Source organism: Orycteropus afer, unplaced genomic scaffold (genome assembly GCF_000298275.1).
Source record: "Orycteropus afer afer isolate SDZICR_OR568_19922 unplaced genomic scaffold, OryAfe1.0 scaffold00087, whole genome shotgun sequence".
NCBI lineage: Eukaryota > Metazoa > Chordata > Mammalia > Tubulidentata > Orycteropodidae > Orycteropus > Orycteropus afer.
This window is the reverse complement of record NW_006921674.1, coordinates 6,948,338-6,965,166: the sequence shown is the minus strand read 5'-3', so window position 1 is coordinate 6,965,166 and position 16,829 is coordinate 6,948,338. Positions and strand designations below refer to the sequence as shown.

The window sequence follows — 16,829 nt, the reverse complement described above, 5'->3', positions numbered from 1 at the left end:
CAGTCTGCTTCTATGAAGATTGACAGCCTTGGAAACCCTATGGGGCAGTTCTACTTCGCCTTATAATGTCGTTATGAGTTAAAATCAACTTGATGGCAGTAGGTGGGTATTGAGGAATCCAATGCCATTTTGGTTCTCATTTCTTTGTATGAAATCTATAATTTTTAAACTTGAGGACTTTAAGATCTTTTTATTTATTGTATTCTGTAATTTCACTGTGATGTACTTTGGTATTGGGCTTTATTCATTCTTTGTGCTGAGAACTTGACCTTTTCAATATGAAAATACATACCCTTCTGTTCCAGGGTATTTTCTTATGTAATTTTTTGATACTTCCTTTCTTCCATTTTCTCTGTTCTTTCCTTTTAGGATCCTTTATAGAATGTTGAATTTACTGGTGTAACCCTCCACTTTATTTCCTATCTTTCACTGAGTTTCTGAGAGAATTTCCTCAGTTTTCTCTTGCAACCCTTGAGTTATTTCTGCTATTTCCAGTTTCCAATAGTTCTTATCTCTGCAAGTTCCTTTTTCTTTTTTGATAGTATAGTGAGATCTCGTTCTAAAGACATTGACATTAGATTTGTTTCAGTTTTCTTTGCTATCTATATTAACACCTTTTCCTTGAAGTTCCTTTTTTCTGTCTGGTTTGGTCATAGTCCTCCAAGTCATAATCTTGCCTTAATTGTGTCAGGATCCTTCATGTTTGAGAAGCACAGAGAAAGCTAATTAGAGGATGTTTGTGCCTAATGAGTAGGACTTTTCAATTGGAGGACTTCACTGTAGAGTAAGGGAGCAACCGGACTTTTCATCAGCCATCCCTTCTACCTCCAATCATTTTCTTAAATGTTTTTCTTTGGGGTGGTCAGTTGCTCCAGAGAGGTGTCTTCTGGATTCCTGTCTAGGATATGAACTAGGCTGTCAGAGCTCTTAGTAAGCAGAGGGACTCCTTATCTCAGTATTCAGAGATAAGGATTAATTTTGCTGTTTTCAGTAAGGGGTCTCACTGCATTCCTGCCCTCAATGTTTAGTTGGAAGTTTTACCTTCCTTCTTTGTACATTAATGCTAAATTAATGCAAACAGCAACCCAAAATATCAACTACTTACAAACAGTTACCAGGGTAGGGATTCATACAGTAATGATAGCAACAGCATAATTTTTTGATACATATCATATCCAATTTAATCTTCAAAATAGTACTATGAGGTAGGAACTATTATCCCCACTTGGATACACATATTCTACAAGTATAATACTTTATTAAAATTCATCTCCTTTTCCTTTTCCCTTCTTGTCCTTACTCCTGGAGAAACTTGTACCACTTAAAAGTGGTGGTGATAAAATTACATTTTTTCCATTAGTAAATAGCTATCCTCTTAGAAGTAGTTTTCTCTCTGGTGGGAGAAGCATTCAGTTTTTTGACTTTAATAAAACAATATTTTTCAAAGATTAGCTGCTGATCCTATTTTTATCCAGTATTTCTATGGCATATACATGATAACAAAAGGGTGTTTTATCAGAAAGTCCAAGAGACTTCACTGAGATTACAAGGCAGATAAGAAAGATGATGTGAATGAAGGAAACCTGATATATTTCAAGTAATTCAGAACTCTTGAGTTTGTCCTATTGCCACTTTCTCTGGGACAAAAGAACTCACTACCATCAAGTCTATTCCAATCCATAGCAACCCCCATTGGGTTTCCAAGGCTGTAAATCTTTACAGAAGTAGATTGCTCCATCTTCCTTCCACAAAGCAGCTGGTGGGTTTGAACCGCTGACCTTCTGGCTAGCAGCCAGATGCCTTATCCACTATGCCACCACTTCCTTCAGTTGTATTATTAAAAGGATGTAGAATGCCTGTGTTACTGTTAGGTGCAGCCAAGTTGGTTCTGACTCAGCAACCTTCTGTACAAGAAAACAAAAGAAATATTGCCTGGTTCTGCTCCGTTCTCACACTCATTGCTATATTTGAGCCCGTGATTGTAGCCACTGTAGCAATGCATCCCCTTGAAGGGCCTTCCTCTTTTTTGGTGACCCTCTACTATACCAAGAATCTCTGGTGGCATAGTGCCTAAGGCATTTGACTGCTCACCAGATGGCTGGCAGTTCAAAACCACCAGCCACTCCTCGGAAGGAAGGTTAGGCAATCACTTCCATAGTGATACTGCCTCGGAAACCCAAGGAGGGGTCGCTGTGGGTTGGATCCGACTCCACAGCAGTGGGTTTGGTTCTACTTTACCAAGTATGATGTCCTCCAGAGACTGATCTTCCTGATAACATGCCCAAAGTTCATGAAACAAAGTCTCGCCATTCTTCTTTCTGAAGAGCATTCTGGCTGTACTTCTTCAAAGATTTGTTTGTTCTTCTGACAGTTCACGGTATATTTAATATTCTTCACTAACACCATAATTCAAAGGCATCAGTTCTTCTTTAGTCTTCCTTATTGTCCAGCTTTTGCATGCATATACCAAAAAAATCAAAACCAACTCACTGCCATAGAGTCATTTCTGACTCACAGCAACCCCCACTGGGTTTCCAAGGCTGTAAATCTTTGCGGTAGTAGATCACCCCGTTTTCCTTCTGTGGAGTGGCTGATGTGTTTGAACCATTGACCTTTCAGTTAGCAGTCAGGTGCCTTATCCAGTATGCCACCAGAGCTCTGCATGCATATAAGGCTATTGAAAATACTATGGCTTGGATCAGGCACACCTTAGTCTTCAAATTGATATCTTTGATTCTAATGCTTTAAAGAGATCTTTTACAGGAGATTAGCACAATATGTCTTCATTTCTTCACTGCTGCTTCTAGGGACATTGTGGATCCAAGTAAAATTAAATCCTTGCCAACTTCAATCTTGTCTCTATCATGATATTGCTTATTGGACCAGTTGTGAAGATTTTTGTTTTCTTTATGTTGGGGTGTAATCCATAGTCTTTGATCGTCATCAGTAAGTGCTTTGAGTCCCCTTTGCTTTCAGCAAGCAAGGCTGTGTCATATCACAGGCTGTTAACAAGTCTTCCTCCAACTCTAATGCTGCATTCTTCTTCATGTAGTCCAGCTTCTCAGACTATTTGCTCAGCACACAGACTGAATAAGTATGGTAAAAAGGATACAGCCCTGATGCACACCTTTCCTGATTTTAAACCATGTAGTGTCCCCTTGTTCTGTTCGAACAACTGCCTCTTGGTCTATGGACAGGTTCTGCATGAGTACAGTTAACTTTTCTGGAATTCCTGTTCTTTGCAATGTTATTCATAATTTATTATCCACACAGTCAAATACCTTTGCATAGTCAATAAAACACAGATAGACATCTTTCTGGTATTCTCTGCTTTCAGCCAAGATCATCTGATATCAGCAGTGATACCCCTTGTTCCACATCCTCTTCTAAGCCTGACTTAAATTTCTGACAGTTAGTTCCCTGTTGATGTACTGCTGCAACTATAATTAACTCCAACAAAATTTTACATTTGTATGATACTGTTTGATAATTTCTGCATTCTGTTGCATCATCTTTCTATGGGATTTGCACAAATATGGATCTGTCTCTGTTGGTTGACCAGGTAGCTGTCTTCTAAATTTCAAATTTCTTGGCATAGATGAGTGAACACCTCCAGCATTGCATTCATTTGTTGGAACATTTCAGTTGGCATTCTGGCAATTCCTGGAGACTTTTTTTTTTTTTTTTTTTTGCTAATGCCCACTTATCCGCAGTAATTATCCACTGCAAATATAATACTTTATTAAAATTCATCTTTTCCTTTTCCCTTCTTGTCCTTACTCCTAGAGAAACTTCCTCCTTCTGTGTCATCAGTTCTTGAAATGGTTGAATATCAATCAGTTTTTGGTACTACAATTCTATTCCTTCCATCTTTTGACACTTCTCATGTCATTCACATTTTGTCCATAGATTCCTTCAGTATTGTAATTCAAGGATTGAATTTTTTCATCAATTTTCTCAGCTTCAGGTCTCTGCACATTTCATTATAATACTTTGTCTTCTTGAGCTGCTCTTTGAAATCTGTTCTGCTTTTTTGCTTCACCATTTCTTCTATTTGCTTTAGCTACTCTATGTTCAAGAGCAAGTTTCAGAGCCTCTTCTGACATACATTTTGGTCTTTTCTTTCTTCCATGTTTTTTTAATGATTTTTAGCTCTCTTCATGTATGATGTCATCTCACAACTTGTCTTCAAGACATTGGTATTCAATGCATCATATTTATTCTTGCGATGGTCTCTAAATTCAGGTGGGATTTTTCACGGTCATGTTTTGGCTTTCATGGACTTGTTTTAATTTTTTTTACCTTCAATTTGAACTTCGATATGAGCATTGATGTGTCTGTTCTTTAGTTGGACCCTGCGCTGATTCTGATTGATGATATTAAGCTGCTCCATTGTCTCTTTCCACAAATGTCCGTTTGATTCCTGTGTATTCCTTCTGGTAAGTTCCATGTGTATAGTCACTGTTTATGTTGTTCAAAGAAGGTATATGCAATGAGTAAATATCTGGTCTTGCAAGATTCTGTCATGTGATCTCCAGCATCATTTCTATCACCATGGCTGTATTTTCCAACTAATGCTTCAGAGAAGTGGTGCAGAGTATATACAGAATTTAAGAATTTAATCTTATTTTCTCATGTTGTTGTGTGCCATCGAGTTGGACCCAATTCATAGTGATCCCTCCCCCTCCTTGGGTTTCCGAGGAAGTATCACTATGGAAGTAGATTGCCCAACCTTCCTTCCAAGGAGTGGCTAGTGGGTTTGAACCACCAGCCTTCTGGTTAGCAGTCAAGTGCCTTAGGCACTATGCTACCAGAATTTTACCCTTGTATTATCAAAGTAAAAGTAATATTCTCCCATGATTGAAGTAAAACAGCCACTTGGTAAAAGATACATTAAATCATGTCTATATGTTCACCTTTTAAATGTAGCATCTGATACCACAGACATTATTAGTAAAGGTTTGTGTGTGCATGTGTGTGTGATAAAAACAGACACACCAAAACATTTGCCAGTTCAAGAAATTCTACATGTAAAATTCAGTGACATTATCTTTTTCATATTATGCAGCCATTGCCACTATCCTTTTCCAAATTTTTCCACCACCATTAACATAAATTCAGTAGCCCCTATGCAGAAATTCCCCTCCTTACCACCTCTGGTAACCAGTAATAACCTTTGTTTTCTATATATCTGCTTATCTCATATATGTGAGATTATACAGTATTTGTCCTTTTGTACCTGACTTATTTCACAGGGCATGTTTTCTAGGTTCATCCCATATTGTGGCTGAGTAATACTCCATTCTGTATAAATGCAACATTTTGTTTATCCATTCCTCTGTTGAAGAACATTTAAGTTGTTTCCACTTTTTGGCTACTGTGAATAGTGCTACATTGAACATTGGTATACAGGTTTCTGTTTGCATTCCAGTAATAGTTTAATCAACAGAGTTTTATTTTACAAGTCATTGCTGTTTCAGACATACAGGATATCAGACTGTCAAATTTTTATTTCAGAATAACTTACAATTTGTTTGACCTAGTATAGAAAATAATTCCAATTAGTTCATTAGCCCATTGCTTGTTCAAAAAAGTGTATGTACAATTATAATTAGGTAAATAGAATACACTGTTCATAATCAATATTTTTTTCTTTAAAAAAAATGTATCAGGAATCCAAATGTATTATAGAATCTTGTTTAAGTGTATCCTAGTGGGAATTATAATAGTTCCTATCTGATACATATAAAAGGTTATTTAAAAAAAAAACTTGTTTACCCACCAAACATATTAAATAAAATGTTAAAGCCTCCAGTGTTCCTCCCCCTTACTCCCAAAGGAAACCACCATCTAAATTGGTATTTATTATTCTCATTATTTATTTATACTAATACTGTATATGCACATTTGGAAGGAAGATTGGGCAATCTACTTCCATAGAGATACTGCCTTGGAAACCCAAGGAGGGGTTACTATTGGAACCGACTCAATGACAATGAGGTTTTTTTTTTTTTTTTTTTTTAAATATGTACTTATGCCTAAATAATAAATGGTATGAAATTTCACATTTTAAAACTATACTTTTCAGTGTATGTTTCTTGCAATTTACATTTTCTCTCAACATCATGAGATTCATTCATGTTAATACATGTAGCTCTCATTTTTTCATTTTCATGAATCCTCTCAATTGTCTGAGCTGCTCGAGTTTTTAGTTTCAGTTATTATATTTTTAAGTTCTAGAATTTCCACTTCATGGTTTTTGTAGTATCCATTTCTCCGATAAAGTTTTCTATTTTCTCATGTTATTAGATATATTAATCATACTTATTTTATACTATGTCCGAGGACTCCAATATTTAGCTTATCTGTGGATCTGTTTCTTATGTCTCTTTGTTTTCACCCTTAGTTCTCAATTATAAGTGCTTGTTTACTGCTGTGTCTGGTAAGTTTTGATAGAATCTGAACATTGTTATGAAAAATTGTACAGATAATTGGTGACTGTCGCTCAGAAGTCTACAAACTGTGGCCTATGGACCAAACGTCTGTCACTGCTTTTTGCCTGGCCCTCAAGTTAAGAATGTTTGCTACAGCAGCCATCTAAGGTACAACAATTGACCTCTATTCACCTGGAGCAACAGAAGAAAGAAGAATCAGGAATAAGAGGAGGAAATGGAATGTGTGGCCAATTCCCTCCATGAACAGCTGCCTCCTTTATCATGAGACCAGAAGAAGTGGATGGGGCCCAGCCACCATTACTGAACATTTTGATCAAAGATTCTATAGAGGAAACCTAATCAAAGAGGGAAAAATGCAGAACAGAATTTCAAATTTTCATGGAATCCAGATTTTCAGGAACCATACAGGCTGCATGAACCTAAAATTATTGCGCTGTGATGATCATTAAGCCTTAAACAAAAATATCCCCTGGAGTCTTCTTAAAACCAAACAGTAGTTTAGCTTAATTAGTAAAGGATGTCTGCTTTGAACATTGTGCTCTTTTAAGATCTATCTTTTCTTTATAGTATCAAATTGACAATAACAACAACTCAAATAATTAGAAAACTTTGGGGGTAGTGAGTTTATGTTAATGAAGGAAGAACACCCCAAAAGGAGGGTGAAAATCAGAAGAATGTAATCAGTGTCACTGAATTATGCATGTAGGAATTGTTGAATTGGTGTGTGCTCTGCTGTGCATATTCTCAACAACAAAAATATATATATAAACAATGTTATATTTTTAAATGGTTGAAAAATAATCAAAAGGAGAATAATTTGTAGTGATAATAAATTTAAATCTAAGTGGCCATAAGTACAGTTTTACTGGAATGTAGCTATACTCATTCATTTACATACAGTCTATGGCTGCTTTCACATTAAAACATTAGAAGTGAGTAGTTGTAATGGGGACCTAATGGCCTGCAAGCCTATAAAATATTTACTGTTCTGAACCCCTGCTCTAGCTAGATTAATTTCTCCAGAGAGGATTTACTTATGCAGGCCCTTAAATTATAAAGAAGATCACCTTGATCCATTCAAGGATTTACTTGATTCAAATCTGGTCTTTAATTTTTTTTTATTATTATTATTGTGATTTGGGTGAAAGTTTACAGAGCAACTTCACTTTCCATACAGCAGCTCACATACATTTTGCCTCATGACATTGACTGCAATTTCCCACAATGTAACAACTCCCCTCCCACTTCCTTCCCATAGTTATCTCTTCCCTGTGTCCTTCCCTCCCATGTACTCCTGCCTCCCAAGCTGTCGCCCTGTGCATACAGTCAAGTCTGGTCTTAAATTTGTATAAGCATTCATCAATTTCGAGTTCACCTCTATTCCTAGGGTATAGCCTATCGGGTTCCAGCGAAAAGTCTGATGTATGTACCTGGGCTTCTCTTCCTTGATGAGCCCAATATGTTGACAAGTCCATCATCTGTACTTTCTTCTTCCTGAGACTGTGGCCCTTCCAATCCTTAATACCATAGTAATTCTTTAATGCCTTAAATAGATTTCACATATATAATGTGTGTAAGTGTATGTGTATGTGAATATACATATCAGAAGTTCAAAGTGATGACATCTCATCCCTACTCCCAATTCTCCAATGACTTTTCACCTCATTTAGGACAAAGCAAGTCCTTATAGTTGTTTGCTAGGCCTTACATGATCTGAATGACCACATGAATCAGACTACAAACAGGTCTGAAGAGGCACAGGCTGAAGAAAGCACAAGTTTATTTTGCCACCAGGGCACTAGCACACTAACAAGTACAGGACTTATAATTTCAAAGGAATATACTGATGCTCAAAAACAACTCAACTTACTGCTGTAGAGTCAGTTCGACTCACAGCAAGCCCTCCTTGGGTTTCTCAGGTGTTATCTCTATGGAAGTAGATTGCCCAGTCTTCCTTCTGAAAAGTGGCTAGTGGGTTTGAACTGCCAGCCTTCTGGTTAGCAATCAAATGCCTTAGGCACTACGCCAATGCTAGTGGGAATAATCTGTATTTAAAGTTTTTTTTTTTTTCTATTTTCATTATTTTTTAATTGAAGTATAATTATTTATAGAAAATAATTCAAGCACAGATGTTAAACAATATACCTATGTACCAATACCTCAGTCGATATACAGAACATTTCAGTCACTATATAAAGTGTGTGCAAAACACATGCATCGAATACATAGTTTAATAAAACTATAGAAAGTTCCTTCCTTGCCTTTTCCAGTTAATCTTCCTCTACAAAAGCAAACACTGTTTTGTTTACTATCCCCATAGATTATATTACATTTTTAATTGAAAATCATACCACTGCCATAATTTTATATACTGTTAATGTATTTTCTTTGTTCAAATTTCACCTACTTCTCTGGATCCAGATTCTTAATTTTTTTTTTTCTTTTAAGGGCAATGCTTGTTAATCTACTGGTCCAATTTATAGTCTCTGATGAACAGAAGCTGTACTAACATAAATGGTCATTGTGATTAGTTAACACAAGTAACCTGGTCTTTGGGAATACTATTGAACTAAACAACATAAAAATTAATACCTAGAATCTTAACCCTTATATTTCCATGGCAGGTCATGTACATTATCACAGTCCTCAATTGCCTTTGGAAGTAGGCAGGGGGAAATGGTATTTTCAGTTTATGAATGAGGAAAAGATTCAACAAGTATCTATATGACTTACACAAAATTCGCCAGCCATTACCTGGTGGTGCTAGGACTACATTTTTTTTCTTTTGTTCATTCCATAATTTTAGGCTGCACATACACAAGGAAAGAGCCAGCATATATTCCACAATTCAATTTTCTTGTTTGTTCTCTGAAAATTCATAGGTTACCCATTCCTTCCATCCTCCAGCATAGTGTTGAGCACTGAAAACATACATGAAGTAGTTTGTCCTGTCAACATTTTTTTTTGCTTTATAACACAAGATTAAAAGTAAATAGTGTTATGGCTACTCACCACACATTTAGGCCTTAAGCATATTTAATAGATTGTATTGAAAATACAGGAACAATAGACTCTTAGTCTCACTATTCTGCCATTACTAGCATAGTAATTATAAGAAATTCTTAAACAGACCAATAAAAATGTAATACATATGAAATATTGCAATAAACATTCTTGACTCTATTTTTCATGCTTCATCTACATACATACCTGTTAAAGCCCAAAGATATTGCTATGTCCAAAGCCTTTTTGCTTCTCACTCCAGCTAAACAAGAAAACACTAGATTGTCAGATTCAGATGGCTTGACTTCATTGTACTTGTCTTTGAAGTCTCCTGGATTCATCTGTAGAGCCTGCCCTACCTCATCCACTGAAAGAAAATGTTAAGAATTTCATTTTATTTTGGACCCAGTAAATAATATCTAGTAATATATCTGCTTAAGCTTAATACATGAGTCACTTACGGGGTATATTGATGGACCCAGGGATTTTTCCATATTCAAGAATTTCCCATTTTTCTCTTACATCAATTAACATAGTGTTTTTGGAATTCAGCAGGTTTTTAAGTTCCTTATAAGTGACATCTTTAGAAACAGCAGTACAAAAATTGTGGCAACATCCATTTTTTGACTTCAAACCTGTAAAGAATAAGACATTTTAGGCATCTTCAAAATGACATTGCTATTAGTATTTAGAAAGTATAGGTTAAAGGAATTTTTCCACTGGTTCCAATTTTATTAAACTATGTATTCAATGCATGTGTTTTGCACACATCCTGACTCAAGTAGGATGCAGCCTATCCTGCCCTGGATGCCTAACAGCTATCCTTGTGCCAGCTCCATAGTCCATTGTCTCTAAAGCACTTAATTGAGGGGAGCTTATACATACCCAAAGGCGCTCCAGTGGTGTAGTACCAAACCCACCAGCTGCCCTGTGGAAGGAAGATGGGGCAACCTACTTCCAGTAAAGATTTACGGCCTCGGAAACTCAATGGGGGTCACTATGAGTCAGAATTGATCGATGGCGGTGGGTTTGGTTTTTTGGTATACATACCCAAGGAGCTCTGGTGGTATAATGGTAAAGGCATTTGACTGCTAACCTAAAAACAGAAGGTGAGTGGTTTGAATCTATCAGCCCACCTTGCGCAAGAAAGATGAGGCAAATCATAAAGATTTATAGCCTTGGAAACCCAATGGGAGTTGCTATGAGTCAGAATCAACTTGATGGCACTGAGTTTGTTTTGTTGTTGTTGTTGTTTGTATATACCCATTCAGTACATGGTAACTGAATTACAGAACTAATTAGTAACTCTTACCCTAATCCAAGTTATAATACTGATAAAATTTTAATTTCATTTCTTCTTGCAAACAAAGATAAGCCATATGTTACATATGGAGACCTTACATTTTAAACTACACTTTTAAGTGCTTACCACCACTGTTTCTATCTCCATTAAATAATTGGTATCATAATATAGTACTGGCTAATAACCCACAAAATAAAATAAACCCATGGGTCTATTCTGATATAGAGATACCATTAAATAAATTAATGGGAGAAGGGACCATTTTTCTTACATCAGAATTCCAGTTAACGAATGTAGATGGAGTAACAAATAGAAAACGATTAGGCAAACACTCCAGGAATAAACCCACTCCTCACTTACTGACATGTTTAGTTTTCAAAGATTACTTTGTTATGTGAAAATGGGCATTATGCCAACCACTCAGGAAAGGATCAAATCTGGAGATCCTGGATCGAGTGGGAGGGAAAACGTGGAACAAAATCCAAAAACTCAACAATGCCTAGAATTACTGGTCAGATGAAATCTGGTGAGACCCCCAATACTATGGCCCTAGAATACATCCTGTGCCTGGAATAAAACACACTCCCAGGAGCTGGTTCTCAGACCAAAAGTTAACAAGATGTACATGCAAACCACTCAACCCAGGATGACACACCCACATACTCTATGGTAATATATCCCTTAGAGCAATAGGCCACGGGGCACCAGAGAACCAACACTCAAACTGAGGAAATGCAGGACAAACAGGAGTGCATAAATATGAAGGGCACAGGGGGAGGGGTACAGGCTAGGGAGGGGAGGAGATTGGGTTAGGGTTGGACATGGTAAATGGAGAATGAAACGTTGAATATAAAACAAGCTCTAAAAATAGAAAAGATAAAATCAGCATTATATGAAAAGGGAGGATGACAACATCATTACATAACGGCCAAACCACTGAGAATCATGGCCCAGCCAAATTGACACTTAACATTAACCATCACAGCCAGCATTACTCACCTCGCACTTCACCATTGTTACTGCCAGGCTTACATTGTTAATGTGTAAAGTAGTCAGATAGTAAATTCTTTACTACTGTGGTAAATGAGAAATGTTAGATAACAAGATAGTCAATAAATGAGGTGTAGGTATATTTGTTGTAGGCTATTGATAGATGCTGAATTTTGATGCTAGATTTACTGGGTGAAAGTATGAGAAACAGGATAATATCTAACCACAAGAGTCTTCCTAATTACAAAGGGAGAAATCTGACAGATACCACTTTAACCAGTTAATCAAAGGTAATATCACCAGAACAAGACATACAGACTTTGTGTACCCCTTGATAGGGTGCACTGAGAAGGACATAACATTTTTATAGTAGTCTTGCCAAAAATGAATCTAATCAGAAGAAGATCTCAGGCAAACTCAATCTAAAAAAATTTCAATAAGGGAATGGTTATATTACAAGTGGTACATTTATACAATAAAGTATTTAATGTGAGCTATCCAAGATACAGTATTAACTGGTAAAAACTAGTTGGTGAACAATGTGTATAAACCAGATATTCTCAAACTTCCTTTGTTCATGATACCCTTAGTGTCTTCATAAATTTTTTAGTGTCCACAAACCAAGACAAATCCCTAATGGTTTTATTTATTAAGTAGTTAGGTACAAACAACTTGGTAAATACTTATTTCCTAAAAATTGAGTAGCTATTTGAAAAAAATGCTAAACATAAATTGAAAGAGAAGTATATTTTAATTTTATTTTTAAATAATAAGTTAATGGTGTGTGCCTATTGAGTCCTATACAACTTCTTAATCTTGGAATCAGATTAGACACTATCACCTTCATATCCACATTTATTTTCCCACATATATATATAGTATGTGGGGCTCTGGTAGCGTAGTGCCTAAGAGAGCTGACTGCTAACCACAAGGCTGGTGGTTCAAACCCACCAGCCACTCCTCGGAAGAAAGACTGGGCACTCTACTTCTGTAGAGATAACGCCTTGGAAACCCAAGGAGGGGTTGCTATGAGTTGGAATTGACTCAGCGGCAGTGAGTTTGGTTTTTGTTTTATATAATGTGTGCATATATTTGTATAAGTACAGAAAAGGAGATGTTCAATAGCATTAGAGGGGTTAGGTATTTTTACTCTTCATTTTTAAAAGAAAAATATGTGGTAGAATTATTGGTATTTTTTACTTTCTTTTCTGTACTTTTTAAGTTTTTCCCATATTCTGTGATGACCATGTTAAAAAAATAGGTTAAAGAAAACAAGGTAAACTTCTAAAGAAAACAGTTTAGGGTCGTTACGTAAATAACCATGTTCATTACCCATCCACCTCCCCATATCCCAGCTGTGGTTGCTGACTTAACCTAGGATTGGAGACCAGACTGAGCTGGAGACAATCGGAGTTTCATTCCCAGGATTTTTGAACTTGAATGGAGACAGAGAGCAAGTGAGGCTGGTGCAGTCACCATAAAGGCAGTGCCCGAAAGAGTCATCTGTTACTGCTGAGGTACTCAGAGCTCCCCGGTTCCAGTCCTGCCTTAGTTATCTAGTGCTGCTATAACAGAAATACCACAAGTGGGTGGCTTTAACAACAAATTGATTCTCTCACAGTTTAGGAGGCTAGAAGTCCAAATTCAGGGTGCCAGCTCTATGGGAAGGATTTCTCTCTCTGTTGGCTCTGGGGGAAGGTTTTGTCCCTTTTCAACTTCTGTTTCTTGGTTCCTTGGAGATCTCGTGTGGCACAGGGCATCTGTCTTCCTCCATCTGTGCTTGCTGCTGTATCTCAAAAGACAGTGATTTAAACACACCTCACACTAACACTAGGAGCTCTGGTAGCGTAGTGCTTAAGGCACTTGCCTGCTAACCAGACGGCTGGAGGTTCAAACCCACCAGCCACTCCTTGGAAGGAAGGTTGGGCAATCTACTTCTGTAGTGATACTGCCTCAAAAACCCACAGAGGGGTTGCTATGAGTCAGATCTGACTTAACAACATAACAACACATAACCACAACACCGCACTAACACTGCCACATTAACACAACAAAGAAAACCCATTCCCAAATGGGATTATAACGACAAGTATAGGGGTTTGGATTTAGTTTGAGGGGGGTGGGGTACAATTCAATTCATAAGTTCCAAACCTTCATTGTTTAGCTACTTCTTGATTTTGGAGAACTCTCCTGGTCCTTCCACTAAATCATCTTTTTAGCTTAAGCTCTCCAAAGTCAATTGTTTTGGCAACCATAAAAAACCAAACCCACTGCTGTTGAGTTGATTGCGAATCATAGTGACACATCCTTGGGTTTCGAAGGTGGTATCTCTATGGAAGTAGATTGCCCTATCTTCTTTTCGAGGAGTGGCTGGTGGGTTTGAACCACCAGCCTCTGGTTAGCAATCAAATGCCTTAGGCACTACCGCACCAGAGCTCCCAATATATGCTATTAAAAATAAATGCAACCCACTGCTGTAGAGTCAGATCTGACTCACAGTGACCCCTCCTTGGTTTCCGAGGCAGTATCACTATGGAAGTAGATTGCCCAACCTTCCTTCCAAGAAGCGGCTGGTGGATATATGCTATTAGCTGTTACAAATTAAGAAAAGGCAGAGTAAGTTGCAAAAATACCTTATATTCTTATAAAAACCAGACTTTTCTGTTTTCATATGTATCTTTCCTTGCCACACAACGTGATGAAAAAATTAAGAAATACCTGTGAAAGTTAAAAATACAGGTTTCCTCATCGTCTTCAAATTTGAAAAGTCAATCTTTTTTCTACAAGAAAATTAGATTTTAAAAACAGCTTGAATAAAACTATTTCTCATTCATTAGCTATTTCATGAATTCCTAGAATATAAAGCATTAGCAGGCTGAATTCACACTTGTTATTATTCCTCATTGTTAGAAACTGGAAAATTAAAGTAATAGTAGGTAGATTTTTATTATTATTATGTTGTGTTGAAGGAAAAAAGACCCCATATTTAAACATGTTCTATAGAGATGCTTTTACTAAGCTTTAGACAAGACAAAGACAGTCATCTAGGATGAGGGAAACCATCTGCCTGTACACGGTACAAAATCCAAATGGAGTCTACTGAATCATAGTCAAGTTGTTCATATATTTGCTAGAGTACAAAGAAAATCATCACAAGATCATGACTGGTGTTAGGTTAATTTATCAGTGTCATAGGTAGGACAAAGGGGAGGGGTATACCATTATGGGGATACACACAACTGAAGATTAAAAAGGGCAACAGGGTTGGTTTAGGGGGTTGACCACCTGGCTATGTGGTGATCCAGACATGACTTATGACTATGCGGCCCTGAGTCATAGTCACCAGGTGGGTACAAGACAGTACGAGGACCCCAACCTTTAATTTAAATAACATGGGGCTATTTTCGGTAACTCATTAAGGACACACCCAGGCAAGTTCCCAAGTTCTTTGTGCAAACATAGTCTACTTTCAACCATACTCTTCCTGAGGGTAAACTGGCTCTCTCTAGGTTTGTCTGGGACTTGTCCATGATAGCCACATTGCTAATTTAATGGTCAGAAAGAACTCAAATGTCGAGAAAGAACTCATGTCAAGACTCAAAATGGAGTTAGAGTGCCTACTGTAGACGCAGCCTTCCGTAACAAGTGTGCTTTAGAATTTAAGCTGTAATACAGTGTTAAACTCAAGATTCTGGCACTTAGCCTTGGAGATACACAATTTCAACAAGTAACATAGGTAACTGAATCAAAGATAGTTATATTTTCCTTGTAGTGTCACATCAAACCCATATTTAACTTACTCTAATTCAACTATACTCCAGGGCAAAAAAAAAAAAAAAAAAGTAATCAGTGAAGAATAGATTCCCAGCCTTTCCACTCAGTGAGCAAAAGCCTGAAGCAAACATGTTCCCTTAATGAGTCTCAGATGCCTTGAGCCTGACATGGTGTAAGCCTCTTCTCCACACTGATTCTATTATTTGAAGTGTGTTTTTTGTACAACATGGCTTCCACTTGTTAACCAACCACTTCATCTGGTGCTCAACCAAGCAGTGATTTGTTTCAACACTGAATAAAAACTGTTTGTTCTCTTGGGGGATTTTCAGGAGTAACACAGATTATACATGATTTTCACCTTTGGAGCCTAATCCTTGAATAAGCTGCAATTTACACTCATACATTTAACCTCACATGGATACTTCCCACAGTCTACATTACAGGATAAAGTGCAACCTGTAAGGTTCTATATGACCCTTGAACACACCTTACCAACATAATTTACCAAAGCTTTCTCCTCCTCCCCATTCCTCCTCTACCCCCAATTACCCTGTCTTCCAGCTAGATCAAAAGTATGTGTGCTCTAATGTGTATGAACTGCTGTATGGAAAATTAATTTACTCGGTAAACTTACACCCCAATCAACATTAAAAAGTGTGTGCTCTAAATATATTGTTATAGTGGAAAGAGTCACTTTTAAGACTCAGATAAACCTAAATTCAAATCCTGGTTTGCCACTTCTTAGCTTGTGACCCTGGACAGTTCACTCAACCTCACTGGGCCTTAGTTTTTTATTTGTGAAATAGGAATAATATTGCTTAGCATCTTAATGTTGCTGTGAGGTTTAAACAATGTATAGCATAATAAATTACCATCAATAAATACCTATTTCCACATTTCCTTCATGATTTATACACACTGATCCATCTGAAGGGAATATCTTTACCCCTCATTTCTACCTAGCACTCTTTTCCTCCTTAAAGACTCAGTTAAATGGTACATGTCACCTCCCCTTTTTATTCACCAATTTTACTTCTAGGTATCTATAGTAGTAAAATACTTGTACATATTACGTACTTGTACATATGCAACAACATAATGATTGTGAAACTGTTCATATTATATAGATAGATTTAGGGGCTAAAAAGAAGACTTAATGCTTTGTTTTATCTCTTTTTTCAATGGTGTTGTTGTGTACCGTCGAGTCACACCTGACTCATAGTGACCCCTCCTTGGGTTTCCGAGGCAGTATCACTACGGAAGTAGGATTGCCCAACCTTCCTTCCGAGGAGTGGCTGGTGGGT

The 16,829-nt window shown here is 37.1% G+C and overlaps 1 protein-coding gene across 1 annotated transcript in view; it reads right to left on the bottom strand.

The window, feature by feature from the left end:
- Nucleotides 1-9,303: 9,303 nt before the first annotated feature.
- TSTD3 (thiosulfate sulfurtransferase like domain containing 3) overlaps nt 9,304-16,829 on the bottom strand; it is a 9,126-nt gene continuing 1,600 nt past the window's right edge. The window contains exons 2-4 of the mRNA XM_007942275.1: nt 9,920-10,093; nt 9,666-9,825; nt 9,304-9,376 (exon numbers count right to left, since the gene is read on the bottom strand). Coding sequence (XP_007940466.1) covers nt 9,304-9,376; nt 9,666-9,825; nt 9,920-10,093 — 407 coding nt within the window. The remainder of the gene's footprint in view (nt 9,377-9,665; nt 9,826-9,919; nt 10,094-16,829) is intronic.